Here is a 21,745-nt window from a genome sequence, read left to right on the forward strand (position 1 = left end):
TTCCACTGCAGAGCCACAAAGGTTCTGCCTGGTGATGAATCACCCCATGTTTCCAGGCACATATTTCAGCTGACAGACCTGGGTTAGCCTGCAAAGCAGATGTCCACTATGGATAAGGTGCGAAAACTCTTTCTTCCTTCCCATGCTGTCTCTCCAGAGAGTAGTGAGGAACCTGAGCCACCCACATCCTATCGGGGGACTTTTGTCTTTGAAACTAATCAGGAATAATTTACTGGCTGTTAAGCTATCGGACAAAAAACTCCCATGATGAAAGGAAGTAAGAAAAGGGGAGAGATGGGAGTGTGGAGTGGGGTTTGGGACACAGAGTCAATTCAAGCATTCATAGGCTGTTCTCGATACCATTAAAAACACACGCTTCTTGATCAGAACGTATTGAATGTGAAGGAGGCGGAAGCTGTATTTTTTTTTTTAATTTTAAGTGAATTCATAGTTATTATGTAAACCAAAGCTGACCAAAAGTACAGGAATTTAGATGAAATATAGGTGAACTTTTCCCAACAATATGATTGTTAAACTCCAGCTTTTATTCTAAGGAGTTCTACAAATGTTCCTGAAATTCTTTTGAAAATATTATTATATTTAGCCAGGCCTCAGGAGTCAAGCTTACCCAAACACATAGAGGAACAGCTAGCTGGCATGTGAATTCCCTACTAGTCCCAGTATTCTTCGTATACAACACACACAGACTCACAATTAGCGCCAAAGAATGAGTCCATGAAACATTTAACCTCCAGGGGTACTAATTATCTGCTGTAGGTAACCAGTTGCAGTTTGCAACCTTTCAGTCCATTAAACGCTCAACAAGGGGGAACATAGGTGTGCAATTTTAACCCTCCTTTCGTATCAGCATACAGTCTCTATGTTCTTATCCCCTTTGCCTCCTGGAACCTTCTATCTCAAGGTGACCTTTCGATACTTCACTGAGTTCTCTTAGATGGAGTGTCACTCCACACAGCCCAGCTAAGAAGCAGTTAAGGGCCACCTAACTGGCTAAGGTCAAAGTATATAAAGCTCAGTTTTCTCATCTGTAAAACAGGGTCATTATAATGCCTTCTTCTTAGAAGGTGTTGTCCAGATTAAATACTTGATAATGACTGAGGAGTCCGTAAAGCACCATGCTTGGTATACAGTAAGGGCTTGATAAACGGGAGCCATGGGAGAAATACCTCCATCTCCAGAGGGGCACGGGGCCCCTTCTGTGCCTGAAAAGGCAGGGGTGAATCATCCCGCACTCCTCTAAGTAATCACCCAGGCTGTATTTGGGGTTTTGAAAAGGGACTCATACAGCCAGCCCAGGGAGCCTCTGCACAGCCTCTCTGGAGCAGAAGAGGGGGTGCCCTAGCTGCCAATCTCTCCTAAATGCAGCCTGATGTTTGAATGATGGCATCTGCTTTTTTTTTTTTACATATTAGTTTTCTGCTAATGATCTTTGCAAATAATGGGGTTTTTTTTTGGGGGGGGGGCTAAAAATTAAGTTTGAAAACAACTGCTCAATCTAGAAATCAGAGAAGTAATTTATGTGTGATAGAGCACCATGCGGTGCCATCTGGAAATACTAAAACTGCCCCGGTTTTTACCTTCCTACCACCTAACCACTTATGAACCAGACCTAATTCGAGACCTTCAAAATTTTCCAGTACCGGTTATATTTGCAAGTCAATTAAACAGCAGCTGAGATACACAATGGTGCAGAACAATGATAACGCATATGAGCACTCAGCTAGCTCACCCATTATAAAGAATAATCCATCATAATGACCCTCCCCTCAATATGAGAAGCTTCTTGGTGACACCCCACAACATGGCTAATCCACTGCAGCCCAAGCTTCCAATCTTGCACCGGATCTCATTGACTCAGAATGAACTACTTTCTGTATGGCCCCCAAATCCACCTCCAAAGCTACCACCAGCAAGTCTTCACTCCTCTTGCTGTGACTCCCTGGAATGGTCTTCTCCTGCTTGTCTCCATCTCTATGAAGATCATATCCATCGTCCAAAGCCTACACTACTGTATTCCTCTTTCAGGAAGCAGTTCCTGATACCCTGAACAGATGCGCTTTCTCTCTGTTCATAGCATTCCAGGCTTTGTTGTGACATCATTTGTTAGTTGCTCCTTATTAGCCTGAGTGAAGCAGAACATTCTGATCACTGCCTTGACAATTAATGCATTTTCTAATTGTGTTGGTATGTGCCTGCATGTGGTCTTTAGCCCTGGTGTGTTCGCATCAAATGTCACAGAAAGACAGGCATTTAAGATGCAGGGACGTTTACAGTATCCGTCAAAGTGAAAGGCCATCCAGACATGCGATTGGTTTCACTGTGTCTTTATTAAAAATCACTTAGCAGTCAGGACGCATGAGAATTTCATTTTAAGGATGTTTACTTTTCCAGTTAGTAAATGTACCAGGATGGTTTTTACTAAAACATAAGTCAGCCAGCTGTTTGTTTGGGTTCTTGAATTGAATGGTAAAAAAAAAAAAAAAAATACAGTCAGTTTTCACTCAAAGTACTCCACTTTTGAAACAAGGGAATCTGTTCCACATTTCAACGATTTAATTTTCTTTCCAAAAAAAGTTGAAATGTTTCATGTAATAAGGACATCGCCTCTTCACTTCAGATGGCATATGGTTGTCCCTGGCCCGTCCGATACCTGGGGGAAGCTGAAGCACTTAGGAGACCCGAGAGAGTGTGAATCTGACATGACAGCTGAAGCTGCAAAGCCTGACAGAGGCATCCGGACAGGTACCCGCGAGGGAGGAGGATCAGCCTGGAATCCAGGTTTCCCGCCCCCTCTCTCGCTCCTCTCCAGCAAAAGGCTCCCTTTGCGGTGCCCGTGAGAACACAGCATCGCGGGACCGCCAGGACCCAGAGCTCCGCACCTTCGCGCTCCTCTGCGGGTCTCCCCGCGTCTGTGGAGCCGGCCTCGGTTCCTGCTGGCTGTAGAGGCCGCCGGCCTCTCCCCACACGGGCGCCTGTCCGAGTCCAGCTCCAGCCCTGGTGGTCGCCCCGCGGCCCTTCTCTCCTCCTAACACGCAGACCCGAGCCGGCTCTGGGTGCTGCCCAAACGGGACCACAGGCGGCTTTGAGCGGTCCAGCCAGCCCCGGACCCGGTCGGCATGGACCGCAGTTTGCAGCCGCTGTTTTGAAGCTCCTTCCAAGCAGAACCCAACACTGGGGAGTCCCCCGAGTTTTCTAGATTTTATTTTAACCAGCAGGAAGAGGGTTGTCGAGCTAGATTAAGTAGATTACTGTCCAAACCACTTTCTCAGAGAAAGGAAGGGAGGCCATTCAACCAAACAGGTTAGACTTTCGACCTGAATGAGCAGTTTCTACCAAGAAGAACCAACCATCTTCGGACACTGATGACTGCAGTCTTCACACTCCTCCTTGGGCAGTGGTGCAAATCCACTTAGTGTGACCCCTTGCACGTCCTGCCAGCAGGGCCCTGATGGGATCAGGCACCCTGAGCTTGCCAAAGGTTGCCTTCTCTGCCCACAAGGGCCCTAGGGGAGGTTCCTCCAAACTCCTTGGCTGACTCCCGAACTGGATGCCAGGTATACCACCAATTCAAGTGCGTCCTAAAAGGAAACTCGGATCACCAAACACCCAGAGTTCAGAGTTAGCTATGGTGAAGACTACTACGCATGTCTCCTGCTTGGCAGCATTCAGAAGGCAAATCTTTACCTTTGAAGAGAGGAACTGGGGAAAGAAAAGTCACAAACACTCTCTTCCCACCAATGACAGTCCCATACCAAGGGATGGCAGGTGGGATGGGGAAGGTGGTAGTTCTAATACTATACTGGGATCAGTGGAGGCTTTCCATAAGTTTACGTAGCCTTTTGTTGGTGTAAATATAGAGATACTCTTTTTATTAAAAAATAAAATGAACTAACTATAAATATCTTTATATTTGCCCAGTTGGTTTATTTTTTTTTCAAGGAGTCAACTGTCAGAAAACTAACCTGAAGTTACAGTTGGGAAGTTTTTACTAAAATGATTACAACCATAAAAAATTACCTCAGATTTCAGTTAGATATCTGAGGCAAGAAATTCATAGTTGTTGGCTATAACCAATTATGATGCTTATTATGCATTCAAATCAGTAAGTAGACGTCATTGTTTGTGCTTAAAGACCTAACTATACATGCCATTCGCATTTTATAATATTTCTAGAAGGACAGTCAGATGATCTGAAAAGTTCAACAGGAGAGAAACTGAAGACAATTTGCAACTGTCCAAATGCTAAAATTCGAGTTTATGGCAACCTAATCATAAAAGGCAGTTCACCACTGTCTATATTTTAGACATGTAAAAAACATTGACATAATTTGGCATTTCACAGAGAGAATGAAGAGAATTCAAAATACTCCTCCTCAAAATATATGAGGTAGGAGGTTAGGTTATCAGGGTAGGCTTCTTCCATCATGTTTATTTAAATTCATCAAAGGCACTGAAATATGTTCAGCTCTAATCTTTACTACATAACTTACCATATTAATAAAAGCTAAATAATTTAAATGCAACTCAATCTAATCATTTCAACATCTTAAGGAATTACTGGATTGCTATACACTCAATTTGATCAATCAACATGCTCTCATGGAAAGAAAATACTGAGTCAGCCTAGCTGAAATGAAGCCTCTAGCTGATATGTTTAAATTGATACATGAGTTGTAAGGAATTATTTTTCTTAATAATACAGAGTGTCAATAAAGTAAGTCATCAAAATTTAAACTTCCTGACTACTCTATCACCAAGAAAGGAAGCCTAGAACACGGGAGAGATTGGAACCATTAATCATTCATCAGGCACTGAGTCCAGGTAACCTAGAATTGCAAATTTTAAAACTCAAAATAAACTCATAGCAAGCTCATTCTCTTGACAAATCTTACCTTCCAATTTAGCAGGGCCAAAGAAACCCACTTCTGTATGACACAATTCAAACGTAAAATCAGACTGATACTCTGGTGAGCATAGCAATTCCAAACATTGAAACGCTGAACTCTGAAGGGAAATCAGTTATGCGGAGTCATCAGGGGTCTCTCAAATAATTTTGCTATTGCTAATATTCACGTCAGTTTTATTGCTACTGGCCAAGCGCTGCCCTTGGTTGTCACGAAATCTCTGGGTTACAGTGATTTAAGGATCACTGAGAATTTCCCTTATGAATTACACTGTGGGGAGGAGCTTAAGTGAGGTTTATATCATCAGGAGAAAAGTGTCACAAAATAATCATATACGATTGCTATTCTAAAACAAGTAACAGGAACACTTGCTATTCTTCTGACTAACTATAAACATATGAAGTAAAACCTGCTTTGAGTCACCACCAGACAATTCTAGAGGAAAGTGGCCCTTTGACAGTAATGTGTTAAAGAAACTCAGGTTTCAGTGCATTCCAATACGTGTGCCTTGACAAATTCTGTTTCCTTTCCCAGCTAGATGTTGTTATGATCTATTTATGCTCCTAACATCAATGTGTGTATAATTAGCATGCACTAAGTTTAAAAGCAGTCGATAACAGGAGATTTTTAAGCACAGAGGCGTCAAGAGGCTCAGCCCTGTTCTTCTGGCAGTAGCAGGCAGAAGAATCCAAGGATCCCAGAGACAACCACGCTGCCCGTGAGGAACAGTCCCAGACAGGAATTGATTTGTTTCAACAAGCTCCTCATTGGAAATACAAGCATTCTCCAAAAGGGTGTCAGTATTCATTAAATTCTCCTTTGAGATGGAGATACCTCATTATACCTGTGAAGTCCAAAGCAGAATATTAGGGTTTCAGACGTCAAAGAGGAAGCAATGAAGCAGAGATTAGCTGGGAGCACCAACTTTACAAAGGAGATCCAAAATTCCTTTCTGGAAGAAGGCCCCAGCCAACTGGCCTCTCCAGTGTCTAGTCTTCACACTTTATTACTCTCAGAGAAATTACAAGATAAGCCTAAAATGTGAATTCCTTTAAGAGGAAATCTGATGTAAATGCATAACTAGTATCTAGCAGGGATGATACGTATTACAAAATAAGACGACTTGATTTTTTAAAAGGTCAAATCTTCCATGATGATTTGACAATAAATTATTTGCAAGAATATATTTCTATGCAACTTAAAAGAACATATGGAGTTACAGAGTTGCGTCAATGCAAACGGAGGTACCCCCTCAATCTCTATTTGAATTTTTATAACCCTTTTTAAAGTCCTACTGTATTTTCCTTCAAATTTTCACAGATCTGAGGCAGACAATTTTCTCATGCCCATTTATTTGTTAGGATGAAGAAACTGAGGTTCAAATTCATCACTATGAAAGGAATGGTGTATTTAGACTCAGGGCTGAAATTTAACTAGATCTGAAATGTAACTAAAATGTTAACAAAGACAATTAAAAATCTATCGGTTACAGGATTTTTAACATCTTCCTCTCTGAGCCGTGCCTAGTCAACATGTAAACCCACTTGAAGTTTTATACAAAACAGCTGCTATTATAAAATTCAAAACAAAAAGGTACATGAATTCAATGCTTTTACTTTATACCATCAAGGCAGTCTGTAAATGTACAAATATCGATGTGTAAAGAACTCGGTTACAACCTATTAATCTGAGAAGTCACTGTTAATAGTCCTGAGTTAAATAAAAACTGTTTGGTGAATGAGGACAAATCACTGTTAACAGCCATGAGTTAAATAAAAGCTATTCAATGTATTTATTTTCCTTTTTTTTAAAAATGGAGGGGCAAAACCATAATGAGGACTACTGAGCATCTTCTGCTTTATCTAAACATGGCAATGACCACAAAGCTTAGGTGTGTCAACTCCAGTTTGAACAAAGCCATTCCTTTAGGGATATGCAAATGACGTCATTAATCAATGAAGATATCCTACTTCTAAATTTAACAATCTTCTAAGCATACGTCTCTTTTAGGACACCCTTAAGTTCACACAAAGTCATGGAAGATTCTCAAACTTCTTTATCTGTGAGAATCATAAGACTGGGAACACTGAAGTGGATGTCACCTCAAAGTCATTGCCCCAGACGCTTATTTACACCCTAACGAGCATAAACATTAAGCTACAAAAAGTCAAGCAAAAGAGACATGTCTTGATTTACTATTCTAAATAATATTCATAGTTCTCACAAAAGTTACACAATAATTAAGCCCATTTTTGCCAAGGATTTAAAAATGAAAAGTTTTCCTTCTGCTTGATAATTAACTATAAAAAGGCATCAGCAAAATTTTTGTTAGAAAATGAAAGTATGCGTGAATTAAGAGTGCTCACCATCCTCCCCTTCTTTTGGCTTATTTTCATACAAATATAGCTGATCTAAAGACAGTTTCATCTTTCAATAATCGTTGCATAGAGGTGTATCAGTTGAATAAGTCTACTTATGCTTTCAAAGACTTTCAAGTTCACTTAGGAGAGTGGGAATATTGTATTCACACACCCAGAGAGGAAGTGACAATAAATAAGCAGGCAGGGTAATCTGAATTTAATTACTTTCACCCTTTATTCGTGAAAACAAGCATCACACAATTGTTTTGCAAAAGCAAATGATATACAGGCTATGAAAAAAATACAAACGTATTTATACCACTGAGACTCTACAGAAACAAAGATTTCCCACTAAGGACACTAAAATTATGGCATTTTAGAGCAGATAGGTATTTTCCCCAAATCTCCATAGAAGTGTAGGCTCCTAACGTCACCCACAAGAAACCCTGTCAGAGGAAGCACAAAAGTTGTTAGTCATCTTCTGGGCTGGATGTAAAGTGAACATTTGGGGTTCATTTAACCATATGGATTACCATATGGATTTCACTTAGAAAGTCTTAAAAATCTGTTTCTGAGGTGTAATTCTGGCATTGCCACAGAAAATATCTCTGGGGAGGGTTTGCAAATATATTGAGACATTTATGACAGGATCCTCAGATTTTTTGGACCAAGACAATTTTTTCACTCCAGAAGATTTGTCTATAGAGAGCAAGACTTCCGTCCAAACCCCTGGCCGGTTACTTTTGTTAGCGGTGCATTTTAACGATGCATAAACCTCAATGTAAAAATCTATTTTGTTTGTCCGAGACCTGGGGGTAAAGTCGCAAGACATAAAGACGACCACCGGGTCTGAAGACAAATAACTTGCACTCCTGCACACACTCCTGCACACACTGAGCCCCTTGAGAAACTGCAGAACCACACAGGCAGTTCAGGGCGAGAACAACCAGGAGCCCTTGGTGAGGAACCAGAAGTGATCTCTCTCCCTGCTGATTTATCTAGAAGCTGGCTGCTCAAACTGTGCTTCCTGGGTCAGCAGAATCAGTATCAGAGAGTTCACTACAGATGCAGACAGGCCCCACCCCAGATCTACTGCATTAAATTCTGCATTTCAAGAAAATTCTCAGAGGACTTGTGGCACATCAGAGTATGAAAAGCAGTGATCTAGAAATTGGAAACTGACTGCTTCAGGATGGTATGGGTGCTGTTTCTGAATTGTTTACTGCACTGTCCCCAGCACCAAGAGCCACACCCGACCCACGGTGGACACTCAATAAACGTTTGCTGAATAAATCCAGAGGTGAAGATCACATATGTGACGAGAACAGTGTCTTCCTCTCTGCATTGTGATCATGTGTATACAGTTCTTAAATGTACACAAAATTGCAAGGTCCTTAAGGGCACAGATGTGGCCTCACCCACCTCTGAATCCACTGCGTGCCTTCCACTGTCTGAAGGTATCACTCAATGTTTTACCAATTGTAGCTTTTAGATATCCAATACAGAAATATATTACCACCGTTAGATATTGATCTTTATAATATTCCTTTAACGTGAAAACTTCGGAAAACTCAGGTTTAAATCAACATATAATTCCTGCATTTACCCGTTTGGCTCTGGTTTTAAATACAGTAAGGAGAACTCACCCAAGAAATCAAAGTAGTAATGGAAAATATTATTTACGGTCAAGTCCTGATTCTATGTGGTACCACAGAACAGGAATGGCATGGATGATTGAAATTCAAAACTGATTCCAAACCTCAAGTTATTCAATAGCCACAAAGTCTCTTCTTACCAAATCTCACACCAGAACTCCTCTACATCTCAGAAATATCTTTTTTTTTTTAATTTTCTTTCCCAAATCCACCTACTGAAGAGTGAAATGGGCCAAAGCCATCAAAGGAGAAATACAGGAACAGAGAGATATACATAATAAACAAAGCGATCAGTCCTCAAACAACCAGATACCAACACCAAACTCCAGAGCTAAGAAATAACAATGTGTGAAAGAGATAGTTACCCAGTAAATAAAGGGCACAGATGTATGGATAACAGGACCATCCCAAAATGACACTCAAAATAAGGAGACATTCAGAGCAATAAGTATTGCTGACTCTCCCAGGTCAGGTTTTCAAGAACAAATACTAAAGTGGGACCTGTGGCGGATTCATTTTGATATTTGGCAAAACTAATACAATTATGTAAAGTTTAAAAATAAAATAAAATTAATTTAAAAAAATAAATAAATAAAGTGGGAGTCCTCTTCCCAATCAAGAATCGCTTTGTTTCTATTTAATTAACTGAATTAGACTGTCTTTATACTGTTTGTTTTTTTTTGCTTCAGGGATCCCAGAGTTTTAGGTTACGCCATCAGGTATGCGTGACCCCATGAGAGTATACTCACATGGAATACCCTGTATACATACACACCCACACTCCAGCACGCTGCTGGTGTCCCCAGAGTATAGCTGACAATGGTGACAGCAGAGTGTGTAATTAGTTTCATTGTTCCCCTGACAGCTATAGTTCCACACAAGACCCTCTTCTTTTTAGGTTGTAAATGCTATGGAAAAAATACACTAGTAACAGGCATTTAATTATGGGTCCGGCAACCATAGTTGGAACACAGGTAGAGGAGACTAGAAACTCTGAGACAGCAAACACATATATTTCCAGGGGAGGGGAGAATTTTGTTCTTCAATTACAGCAATGCTTAAAATATGGATGACAGGCATATGATTAAAAAAAGAAATTTTTAATGTTTCCCCCCGAGTCTCTATCGAGGATAAAGTATGTATACAATGCTACATCAATACTAAAACCAAGAATACTATTAAATCCATACTAAAATATTTATAAGAATAAAGACATTGCTTATTAATAAGCAAAATGCATAAAGAATAGCTTCCTGTCTTGATACTATCAGTGAACTACAACGATTCAGTTTCAATTTTGGTTTTCACATGGATGTAAAAAATGAACATTTGTGATATCAGCTCTCTGGGTGCTGTGTCCCCTGAGGCTTACTTGAGTTTGCTTTATCCAGCGTTTAAAACCAGGCGTCCCTTTCTTTGCTGTCATGGCAGACACCAGCTCCGTCACTGAGGTCCTTTCTCGCCTGATTAATTAGTAATTGGGAGACACATTTTGGCAGCTTTCACTTCCCTATTATTTTCTCTGGTTTGACACAAAACCCCGTCAGGAGCCCCACTATCTGAACTGTACCCCATTTAGTGCCGGGTCACTAGATTTTAATAAACAGAGCCCCTGCCAGAAAACTCCCGAAATAGGCATAAAAGTTTCCTGAAGCAGTAACAGTAAACAAATATATGAAGAAAATTCTGAATGCCACAGTATCTGAAAGGTTAATGGTCTGTCTGAACCCAGGGGTTACGGGCAAGATTGCAAAGCAGAAGCTACAAGAAAAGGCCTGCAACAAAATCACTGCTTTCACCTGTCTTAGAAAAAAAAAAAAGAAAAACATATTAGCTAAATAAAGCAGACACACACTTGGTGCGGCGGAACCATACATCTGAGCCTCCTCCATTATCCCAACCCGATGAATAAATTTCTTGGGAGGAAAAGACTGATGGGGACTACGGGGCCACAGGTCCCTTCTGGAAGTCACAGAAGCGCTGTCTAAGCCACACAAAGAAACGTGGTTCATCAAAGGGAAGGTGAGGAAGTTAAAACTGAAGCTAGCAGGCTTAGATTTGGGAGAGCTGCAAATAGCTACAGAATCCCCTTCAGGTTCTCCATCACCAGTGTCAGTCACTTCAAAAGGGGGCTGCTGCGGCGGCGGGATGCTCGCTGGGGACACTTGTGAGCCAGGGCAGCGGTCGTGCTGTGTGGGTCAGAGGTCACCACGTCCACAGGCCGACATCTGCCTGTATTCTCTGGCCCCGAAACAACAGCAGGGGAACCAGGCTCATTTGCCCCCACTTTGTTTAACCTAATTGTTGAACACAAAAGATGACTTCCCCATATCTAGACTTATTTTTCCTTTCCTCCCTAATCCCCATTTGACTCCATAAAATGAAATACTATTAAAGAAAACCTCACCAAAAGGTCAAATCCCCTATCTATTATTAAAGTTGGGGGAATGTGACAAAGCCATATTTTCCGCTGGCACCTGTGAACCACAAAACTTCACATCACGCCCACCACCATCAACATCTAGACCACGATCAGCACTACAATTATCCCACCAAAATAAGCCACGACCGCCTCAAAACCGCAAAACAGCATTTTGGACAGGAGAAGATGCTTCCATTTACTCTTACAACATGTGCTTTCATAGTTCAGAGGCAAGAGCTAATTATTAATTACAGTTTCTACATGCATAAATAAATCACTACTGAAACCAGAATGGACATTCTGACACCTTAGAGGCAGGAAGGGAAAACAAAAGTAATTTGCTAGTTCATTTCAAACAAAAAGGTCACTTTGAACAACTTGGTTATTGTAGCCTTCTCCATCAGCCACAGAACAACAGATGATGGATAGTGGAGGAAAGGGTTTTGGTAACAGAAGCTGTTAACTCCCACCTGGACTGTAACGAGAAGTCCATGAGATGAACGTCTTATTCCAAAACATGTACTTTATGCATCGCCTTCACACTGCCCCTGCAACCAACAAAAATCCTACTTCTAATGAACTAAAACCATCTGTGACATCAGCAGTACTCAATCTGTGCCCAGTTTAATCAGACTGACTGAGGCAGGGTACTTTGAAATTATTCTTAAGAATTTCTGTTTTTATTGCAGTGCACAGGAATAAGGTTCCCAGACATCATCAAGCAGATGCAGTAGCAAGAAGCGTAATATAAATTTTTGGTAAAGTTTACTAGGCCACATGTTCCTCCAAATGCATCCAGAAATTTAAAACATGGTGGAAAATACAACAGTCTCAGGGCACTCACATTATTTTTAATAACAAATATGAATTTACTTCCAAAATAACTGTAATAACCCACAGGAACGGTTTAGTCATGAGACTGTGAAAGCCTATGTTGCAGGGAGCGGAAAGGCTCTGGTTTTGTATAACACTTCTTAAAGCACCCCAAATGCTTCTTTTTGGAGATACCTATGTTTTTATCAGTACCACATACTAGAAAAAGATTCTTTGGACTGCTGAGCAATTTGGGGGAAAAAATATTTATCAACCAACAAATTTAAGAGACTACTTAGTACAGTGAGAAAAAGAACATCAGGGTGGGGGGGGGGCAGTGATAATAGGAGACATTAATATATGACTGAGAAATTGTAAGTTTCAAGAGAAAAATACGTATGTAAATATGGTACAGCCCAATACTTAACATGAAACTATAATATGCCTGGGTTTAAAACATATCATTACTAAGTTAAAATATCCATTTTTGACAACTAAATTCGAGAAGATAGCATTTTCAGTGTGCTCACAGGTAAGACAGAGCTTTCAAGGGGGATCCCTGCTCAAAATGACTATAAAGTGGTTTAGCCCTTTCCTATCGTCCATATTCATTTCCGGACCATTTTCATGAAAGAAATAAAGTCGGTCTTAAAACAAGATGGCTGCTTCTGGGGGAAAGAAAAGAAACGCTGATTTAACTGAAAGCCAAAAACCTAGCTTTTTCTAAATCGAGAAACAAGAACTTCGATATATGTTTTTTCTCATCTCCAAGCATATATGCATGCACTTCCACATGGAAACTTACGGATTAGGCTGGGCAGTGACTGAAAAGTATTAATAGCAAAGCCATTATTTTTTTTTAAAAAAGGTCTGCTCTTAGTGTGCTAATAACCTGAAGGTCCAATGCACATACACAGAGCTACGACAAAACCCAAATTCCCACCCGTCCTTCACACCAGAACCGCGATCCCCAGTTCTGAGAATCAGGTCACTTGACAAGTAGTAAAAGGAATAATATTGGTCTCTTACATCTTTTACAGAACTCCATCAGAAAATGCTCGGTGATACCCTGTCACAAATAAATCAGCTGAATTTGGCTTTTTCAAGTTAATACCCTAGGAACTAAGCTGTGAGATAACCTATGGGAACGGCACTTTGATGACCTTCCCTGAAGCAAATGGCAGATTAATTCTATGACATATATGTAAAAGCTGAAAACATTTCCCCTCCATTTTGAAATAATTTAAAATAGATTTTTTTTTTCGAAAAAAATCACTCAAAACTATTTTTATTTCTCACTTGAGGGGAAAATAAGGCCTGACAGTAACATTTTCTTCAACCTGTCAACTGTCAATTGCACGAAGGATGTTTCTCGAGATGACAAAGGTTTATTTTTCCTTATTGAAAATGATAGAATTCCACCTGAATGAAAGCTGAGCTAACCTTCACTGTGGCACACTACGGTCTCTCAGCAACTGGCTAACTCAAGGAGAAGTTTTCACTGTCTTAAAATAATGGTTTTATTGAAATTTGTGACTCCCTGCTTGAATACTATATTCAAAAACCTCAAAGTCAAGTTTCCATCTACATGGATTTCAGATTAGAAAATAGTATAGGGATTTCAGTAGTTCGCAATAAATCCCTCAGAGCACAATCAGGAGTATAGATTATCAAGAATAGTAAAATATAAGGAACTTTTTTATTTATGCTAAAAACTAGGCATAATAGTTGTAATACAGAAAACCCCGCAGCATTGCTTCCTAATTCTAAACGGAGTGCTTCTATGCCTTTGTGCTGCCTGGTTTGTAACTGACATCTCTGAAAACATGAATGTAGGCAAATTTCAGGGGAAACCGATCTCCTGGTAGTGAGTAATATTCCATTCAGAAACACTGGAAGTTCAAATTAATCACAGGAAACTTTTCTACCAAACAGCTCGGGGTCTAGGCTGAGAAGCAGAAGAAAATATAAATTTAATAATATAAATCAGGCCCTTAAAAGAGACAGCAATTTATTGATGTTTCGCTGTCTAAGACCACCATCATAAGACAAATTACTAAAGCGAATATTAATATCTCATTTCTCATACTCCTCTTTGAGGTTTTACACCTAAATATGAAGGTGTTATCCGTCACAAATGATCAGAAGGCAATTTTTTCTCGGTTTGGAAGACTAGTCCCTGACTGAGCACCCTGGTAGGAGGCCAGGCCTTCCTCACTGTACTTAGGACACACACGTTTCCTTTTCAACATCCTAATCAGACCTGCCACTTTAACAGTCTGCATACTGTTTCTGAAAAGAAAATGGATTATATGGCCTCAGTGAACATAAGACTGATTCATTATCTAAAATAAAATATCACAGCTTTTTAAGTTCTCATTACTGCCTGAAGTTATTCAAAACCAACACACACAAAGAAAATGAAGAGGGCTAAGGCGCATCTTAGAAAAGTATTAATCAAATTATTTATACTGGACAAAAAAAAACATTAAACAATGAACCAAATGCTCACAGGAAATTGTCTTCTTAACATCTTCCTATGTTTTGTTTCCATTTCAATGTTTTCTCTTTCTCAAAGGTACACTCTTTGGGCATATACTTCTAAGCTTGCAAAGGCCAGGACTCCTGAAGGACTAATTGTATTCATTCATTTTCTTGGCCCAGCATGAAGCTGGTAGCTTGCTTGGTTCATAGCAACAGGGGAGAAAAAAGGAGACGCTCATCTTTATCTGTCCCATCCTACAGGAAATCAGGCCACTGGACAGAAGGCATCTCACAAGATTAAATGGCAAGAAATTCACAAGGTTAATTTGCCCCCAGATAACTAAATGTTCCCTCCAAATGCGATCCTCAGCCTTCAAATGGGGAGACCTCTACAACTCTTGATTATCAGCCAGAACACACATGGCGACGAGATGCTCCTTTGGTGAGCCAATGGCTTAGCTAACACCACTGAAATCAACTAACAGGGAGTAACGACTGACTGAAGGCTCTCTCTCATTCTTTTCATCATGAAGAGTTTATTGACCTCGGTCTCACGCTGGAAATGCCAAACTAGACTGTACATCAAGTGTGCCTCAAACAGCTCTGATGCTCCAGTCTCTTAAGGAAAAGACAGTTGACTGTTTCTGATGGCTTACTACGAATACAGAACACAATGCATAAAATCAGTGGAACCTAAAACATCCCCGTGGCTTGTTTTGCTTTCAAAATTCTCTGGAACACTAGCCCAAAATAAGCAGCACACTTTTCTTCGACAAAATTCTATATAAAGAAAGGGTAAGAGGAGGGAAAGTCACTTCACGTTTCCTACAAACGGATAAGGGTGAAAATACAGGATATAAGTTTCCATCACACAGGCTTTATTTTTAAAGCAGATGGTTATAAAACTCTGATATAAACACCAAAATAACAAAGTTACCCCACTGTATCTAATAAAATGTTACACTGAGGTTAGGAGTTAACAAAGTTAAAAGACTCTTAAGTAATGTCTTTTACTTCAAGAACTTTTGTTTCTAATATATGAAATACTATTTAAAAGATTTAAAATTCTAAAACTAGAGTTCTTAAGGTTGGTGATAGGGTCTTTCAAAACCAAGATCAACTTTCCATATTCCCTGAAAACAGATTCTTAGATTTAGACCATACTGACATTTGTTTGTCAGTGAAAAAGGCACAGTGTTGGTATAACGGTATATATATATGACACTGACAGCTTGGACTTTTTAAAATGAAACAAGTGAATTCTGAAAGAGAAAATAATATGCAAGGGCTATGATTAGGGGAAAATGTTACTACATCTCTCAGCTTAGTCACATACATACTGCCTGAAAGATTCTGAAGTGTTGATCTAGAATTCCTATCACTTTCACAACTCAAGATTACATGTTAGCAAAACTAAATGGTGTCAATTACCTGCTACTCTAACATGAAATGTTTAATTTACAAGTCCAAAGAAAACATACCATTAGGTTGAAATTTATAAAATCCCAGATGAACTATAGAGATATCTTTTCCCATAAGAGAATAACATTTTAAATTGGTGATTCTCAAACCTTAACAGAAGCAAAGAACTAAGTGAAGAGAATCAGTACTTTTGAAGTATGGTTATATTTCACATTGTATTATTTTACCATTCCATCCATTAATGCAAACCAGTAGAAGATAGGTTTAATTATCCCAGCATCATTTTGGTAAATGGGCAAATGAATCCAAGAATTTTTCAGTAGACACAGTTTGAATATTTTCTTTGAAAGAATCAAACTGTTTATAGCATGTTTCAGATTAAGAGGCATATTCTTAGTACTAAGCCATCTCTATGGTTATTAGCGTAGCTACTAAGGGAGAATATAAAGAAAGTTCTATAGCTGAAAATCTTTTTTAAAAGTTACTTAAAAGTATTTTACATTATTAAATTAAGGACAAATAGCTATATTCTCCTTGACTTGGTTCTTAATTACTCAAACTCTAACAGGCCAGTTCAGAATAGAGCATAACATTGAATGGATCTTAATATCACTCTCACTATTTAGGTGAAACTCATACAATTCTTCAAATGTTTAAAATATAAAAGATGCACTTACAAAAATCTTATCATATATTTCTGCCCAGATTGATAGGTCCCAGTCACTATTTTTGAGATCTGTAGCGAGTCAACACATAGAATCAGTGTTGCCCACCACCCAATAAACACTGGAAATTTAAGAAGTTATTAGCATTTAAAAAGTGAACCTTTATTTCTCAGAAGTGAATACCTGGGAAGACCAAGTCTAAGAGTAAAACTATCCGACAGCAAATAAATTGTCCTTTTTTTTTTTTCTCTGTGAACTTAGATCTATGGATCTACTTCTATTATCAAAGTTCTCAATAGTGAAACCCAACACAGCACATAAACTATGACTGCACAAGTTACGTATAAGATATTTAAACCTTGTGATCAAGATATAATACTTAACTTTAATTTCATTCTAAACTTACTTTCAAACTGAAGTCCATAGGTATAAGCTAAAATACTTCATTTACTTCATTTTGCCATAATATCCACTTGTTACCATCTTAATGTGCCCACTTAACTTTTCTTCCAGGAGAAAAATCTCTTAAGTCTGTTTAAGTTGCAATTAAAGTTCTCTACTTTTTTCCACAAGACTGAAGTCTTCTGATAATATTATTCATTTAGCAAAATCTTAAAAGACATGATTCATGTAAAATCAAAAGGCATGGCTAGCTTACTTTACATAAAAACAATAGATAAAAAGAAAATGTAAAACAAAAAATTTAAATTAGTAGACCTCTTCAAATTTTCTAATCTATTTTTTCACTATCTTTTGTGATAAGCTGTTTGTTTCTAAATTACTTAGTTTGCATTTGGCTCCTTTTAAATTACATCCAAGCTGACTTTTCTTAATTCAGCAAAAAAGCACCAACATTTCTAAGATAAATCTGCCTACCGGTACCTAGCTTTAAAATATTACTTTTTAAAAGTTTTACTGCAGTAACACATAAAGAGAAACACAGTCACAAATCTCTAAGAATACTAAAATTACAGTTGAATCTCTTGGGTGGGAGTACATCATTCTTCCTTTTAAACATTATCAAATTGATAATGATGAAATAAACAGTATTTCCACAAGCTTCAAATTAGAACACTGACTCGGAGAATACTCTTGGTATTTTAAAATTCTACAGATTAACTTTGGGCAGCTTCAAAGACACCATGGCATCCTGAACAAGAGAGTTTTCCGCAGGCAGGGCAGATCTATTAAAAAACATGACCTGTGACAAAAATCAATGTGCTAATCTCAAACCAAACAACAGTATCAAAAGCATAAAACAGAGATAACCTAAGATAAAATGTCCTCAAACTAACTCAGACTAGCTTGACAGGTTAAGAAGGAGGGGTAGACTGGGGACGTTGCTGATGCTTCCAGGACGAGTGGAACTCCCTAGTATTCCAATAAATGAATACCATGAGAAAAAAAAAGATTACCCTGTGAAGTTTGGGGTGGGGAAAAGAAAAGACAAGCAAGAGCAAAATGTCCCAAATTCAACGAACCAATTGCACTGCTATTTTATTTAATAAGGCACTAAAGTTTAAAATATAAATTCCTCTCTTTCGAATATGCTGTCTAATAAAGCCCAAAGGGGAATAAAACCAACCAACATAATGAGACTTGCTTTTAACACCATCACAACTGGAAAGCTCGCCCTATTTGTCTTGTCAGCTTTAATAAAAGGCATCTCCTCTGGCAGGATGGTTCTCTTGTCTTTTTTCCTAATAGTGGTAAGTGGCATGTCAGAGAAGAAATGAGTTTCCCATCCCATCACCCTCTCCAGGAGATGTGTTTTTTTACAGCCAAACTTTGAGGGATGTCTGCTCTTGGGCCAGGCGCTGCTATCAGTCTGGGGCTACCTGGGTGTGACTGTCTTTCCTGGGACAGCAGGGGTGTGTGTGTGGGAGGGGGGTACTCTCTCCCCGTTTTTCAGCCGGTGGACCGCTAGCAGGGAGATCTCCCTGTCTGCAGCGGAGAGGACCTTCCTCCAGGAGGGGGAAGCCCTCCGGTGCCAAAGTAACAAAGGCCGGCGGAGAGGGCCACGGGGAGCGAGGAAAAACTAAGGCGCCGGCCAGCGCCTCTCCCCACGCGCGCAGCGACCGCGAACTCTTTCCTTGGCCTCCCAACTTCCACTCCAGCCCAGGGGAAGGGGGGGGGGGGAAAAAAAAAGCTGGGGTTTTCGGTATAAGCGAGGCTGTTTCCCTCCTCCAAGGAGGGCGCGGAGACCAGCCCACCGCTGGAAGCCGGCCTCGGTCCCGGAGACGCAGAGCAAAGTGGGCCCAGCGGGGCCGACTGCTGCCCGGGCGAAAGGAGAGCTGCGACCTGCCCTGGACCCGGAGGGGGCCTCCCGGCCCTGCGGACAAGCCCCCCCGCGCCCCACGTCCCGGGGCTGTGAGCCAGGAGCGTCCGCTTGCGGCCGGTGGCCGGCGCGAGCGCTCGGGCGGCCCGGGGCGCGAGTCTCCGGCTTCCCCGCGTCCCCGGCGGGCTCGGGCGGCGCCGGAGAACCGGCTCCAGGTGACCGCCCGCGTGCCTCCGGCGGCGCCGCCAGCCTCCGGACCCAGGGCTCCCACCTCCGGGGGCAGGCAACTCGGGCAGCTAGCTCGGCCAGCCTGCCGTGACCCGGCCTTCCATCCAACTTTCTGGCCCCCTGCGCCCACCCGGAGGCGCAGGAGGAGGGAGCGTCCTCCCCACCTCCAAGAGCGCCAGGACCAGACGGACTGGGGGGGCCGCCTGCTCTCCTCGCAATTAAAAGAGGAAAATAAAAACCTCCAGCTTCCGCCTCCCGGGCCCCCTCCCTGCCCCCAGCCAGTGCGCCTTCCGAGCGCATCGGGGGAAAAGGGAAGGAAAAATTCACACACACACACACACACTTTGAGGATCTTTGGCGGGTTCTCCCCCGCAATCCCTGCGCAGCCAGGCTCCAGGAGGGAGCCCCTGGCGGCGCTGCGCCCAAGGCTCTCCGCGCCCAAGCCCCGCGCCTGGATCCGGATGCCGGCCAGTCGGCCCGGGTGCAAGAGCGAAGTCTCCACTCCCGGGCTCCCGCCTTTTCCCAGCGTTTCCCCCGCGCTGCGCAGAAGCCGCCAGTCCGGGCGGCCCCGGGGACGCCCAGGGGGCACCCAGGCTCCCCCGCCGCACCCCAACAAAGAGGGGGCCCACGAGAGGCGCGCTTCCCGCGAGCGCCTCCCAAGCAACCCGCGCCCGAGCCCACGCAGACTCAGCGCGCGCGCCGCGGCCGGCTAGGGCGCGCGGATCCCCGGCGGGCGCCGCCGCTCCGTCCGCAGGGCCCCCGAGGCCCGGGGAGCCCCGTTTCTCCGACCCACAGCCCCTACCCCACCCCCCGCCGCCCTACCTGGGGTTGCTGCTGTTCCAGTAGACGGCGTAGCGGTCGGCAACGGCCTTGGAGCCTGGGTCCTGGCTGAACACGCACATCCACAGCGCGAGAAACAGCGGCGTCAACATCTCCACGTGCAGCATCACGCCTGGCCAGCGGCGCAGCCCCCGACGCGCCACTCCGGGGAGAGAGCCGGGATCCGGACGCAGGGAGTGCGGGGGAGCGCGAGCGAGCGGGGGCCAGATAAATATGAATAAATACAAACGCAGAGGGGCGAGAGGCGCGCAGCGAGCTGAGAGCGGGGGGAGACAAGCGAGAAGAAAAGAAGGCGACGGAGTAGAGGGGCGATCAAGGCAAACTCGCAGCCCCGCTGGAGGGATCGGGAGGAAAAAAGGGAAGCGCAAGATGGAGAGAAGCGTGCGTGTGTGTGTGCGGTGGCGGCGGCGGCGGGGGCGGGGGAAGGGGTGCCAAGCTGGGTCTCGGGCGGCGGCGGCGGGCCGGTCACCCGGGCAGAGGGCGGTGCGCGCCCGGCCGGGCGGCGGCACGCTGCGCAGTCACCGCGAGGGGCGCGCCGCGGCCGCGGGGAGACATACACCGGCCCGCCGGGCCCGGCTCAGCGGCGGCGGCGCGGGCTGCGCACGGCTCCGCCGCCGCCCGGGGCCCTGGGCACCGCGCCCCGCTTCGCTCCAAGTTACTTTGGCAGCCTTTGGGGGGGCGGGGGGCGGCAATTGCAGGAGGGGAGCTCCGTGCGGATTGCGCGGGGGCGGAGGGGGGGCTTCGCGCCTTTGGTCCCAGGCAGTCGGAGGACCCCCCGTTTCCCCCGCCTCCTCGGTGCTTTCGAGCCGGGTGAGCCCTGGAAATCTCGGAGGAGTCCCAGGCGCGGTGGGCGCGGGGCGGTACGCCGAGAAGGGCGGGATCTGGAGTCACGGAGCGGCCAGCCCCACCGGCGTCCTGGAGCTGGGGGAGCGGCCGCGGAGCTCTGGAGGAGACGTTTTGCTTCGCAAACCTCCAAGAAAAGTTTGGCTCCCCCGTGTCTTCGGGCGGGTCCCCCACCCCTCCTCCGGCGGAGTCCGTCTGCGGCGGCGGTGGGAGGCGACACCCGGCCGCGGGCTGAGTCCCGGGGACCCCTCGCGCGTGCCTTCTTCGGCCGGGAGCGGGTGCACCGGGGCGCGCGGAGAGCAGAGGTTACGCACCAGCCAGCCGGGCGGAGCTGGGATGCCGAGACCCGCGGGGCTATGCCAACCCAGCTGTGAGGCTCGGGGGCGGGAGGGCAAACGACCCCTCGCAGATGAACCCCTCCAACTCCCGAACGGGCCGATGTCAAGTCTCCGATCGCCTTCCGGGAGCCAGACCGAGCCCCCCAGCTGCGGGGCCGAGAGCGCTGGGGGGAGCTCTCAGAAGTGTCCCTGCGACTCCGACCGGTTCCACCCCAAGCCCGGCAACTTGTAGAGATGCATCAATCAGTTGGAAACGCCAAAGGAGGAGGGGAAAAAAAAAAAAAAAAAGAAAGAAAAGAGAGAGAGAGAGCGCACGAGCGCGTGGCACCTCCCCGATGACTACATCAGAAAAACCTTCCAGTTCCTCCAGCAGCGGCTCCTCTTTCCCTCCTCGGGCGCAGCAGCAGCGAGGGTGTGAAAACCACCAAGAGAATCCCCAGACCTTCTCCAGGCGGGAAAATAAACTTGAGTG

At 43.6% G+C, this 21,745-nt stretch overlaps 1 protein-coding gene across 2 annotated transcripts in view; it reads right to left on the reverse strand.

Annotated features, from left to right (window-relative positions):
• EFNA5 (ephrin A5) overlaps window positions 1-21,501 on the reverse strand; it is a 290,410-nt gene extending 268,909 nt beyond the window's left edge. Inside the window, exon 1 of one of the 2 annotated variants that reach the window (XM_024994616.2) lies at window positions 20,075-21,501. In XM_024994616.2, coding sequence (XP_024850384.1) covers window positions 20,075-20,199 — 125 coding nt within the window. In that variant the 5' untranslated portion in view covers window positions 20,200-21,501. 2 annotated transcript variants of the gene reach the window in all.
• Window positions 21,502-21,745: the final 244 nt, after the last annotated feature.

This window comes from Bos taurus, chromosome 7, assembly GCF_002263795.3.
Source record: "Bos taurus isolate L1 Dominette 01449 registration number 42190680 breed Hereford chromosome 7, ARS-UCD2.0, whole genome shotgun sequence".
In the NCBI taxonomy this organism is placed as follows: Eukaryota; Metazoa; Chordata; class Mammalia; order Artiodactyla; family Bovidae; genus Bos; species Bos taurus.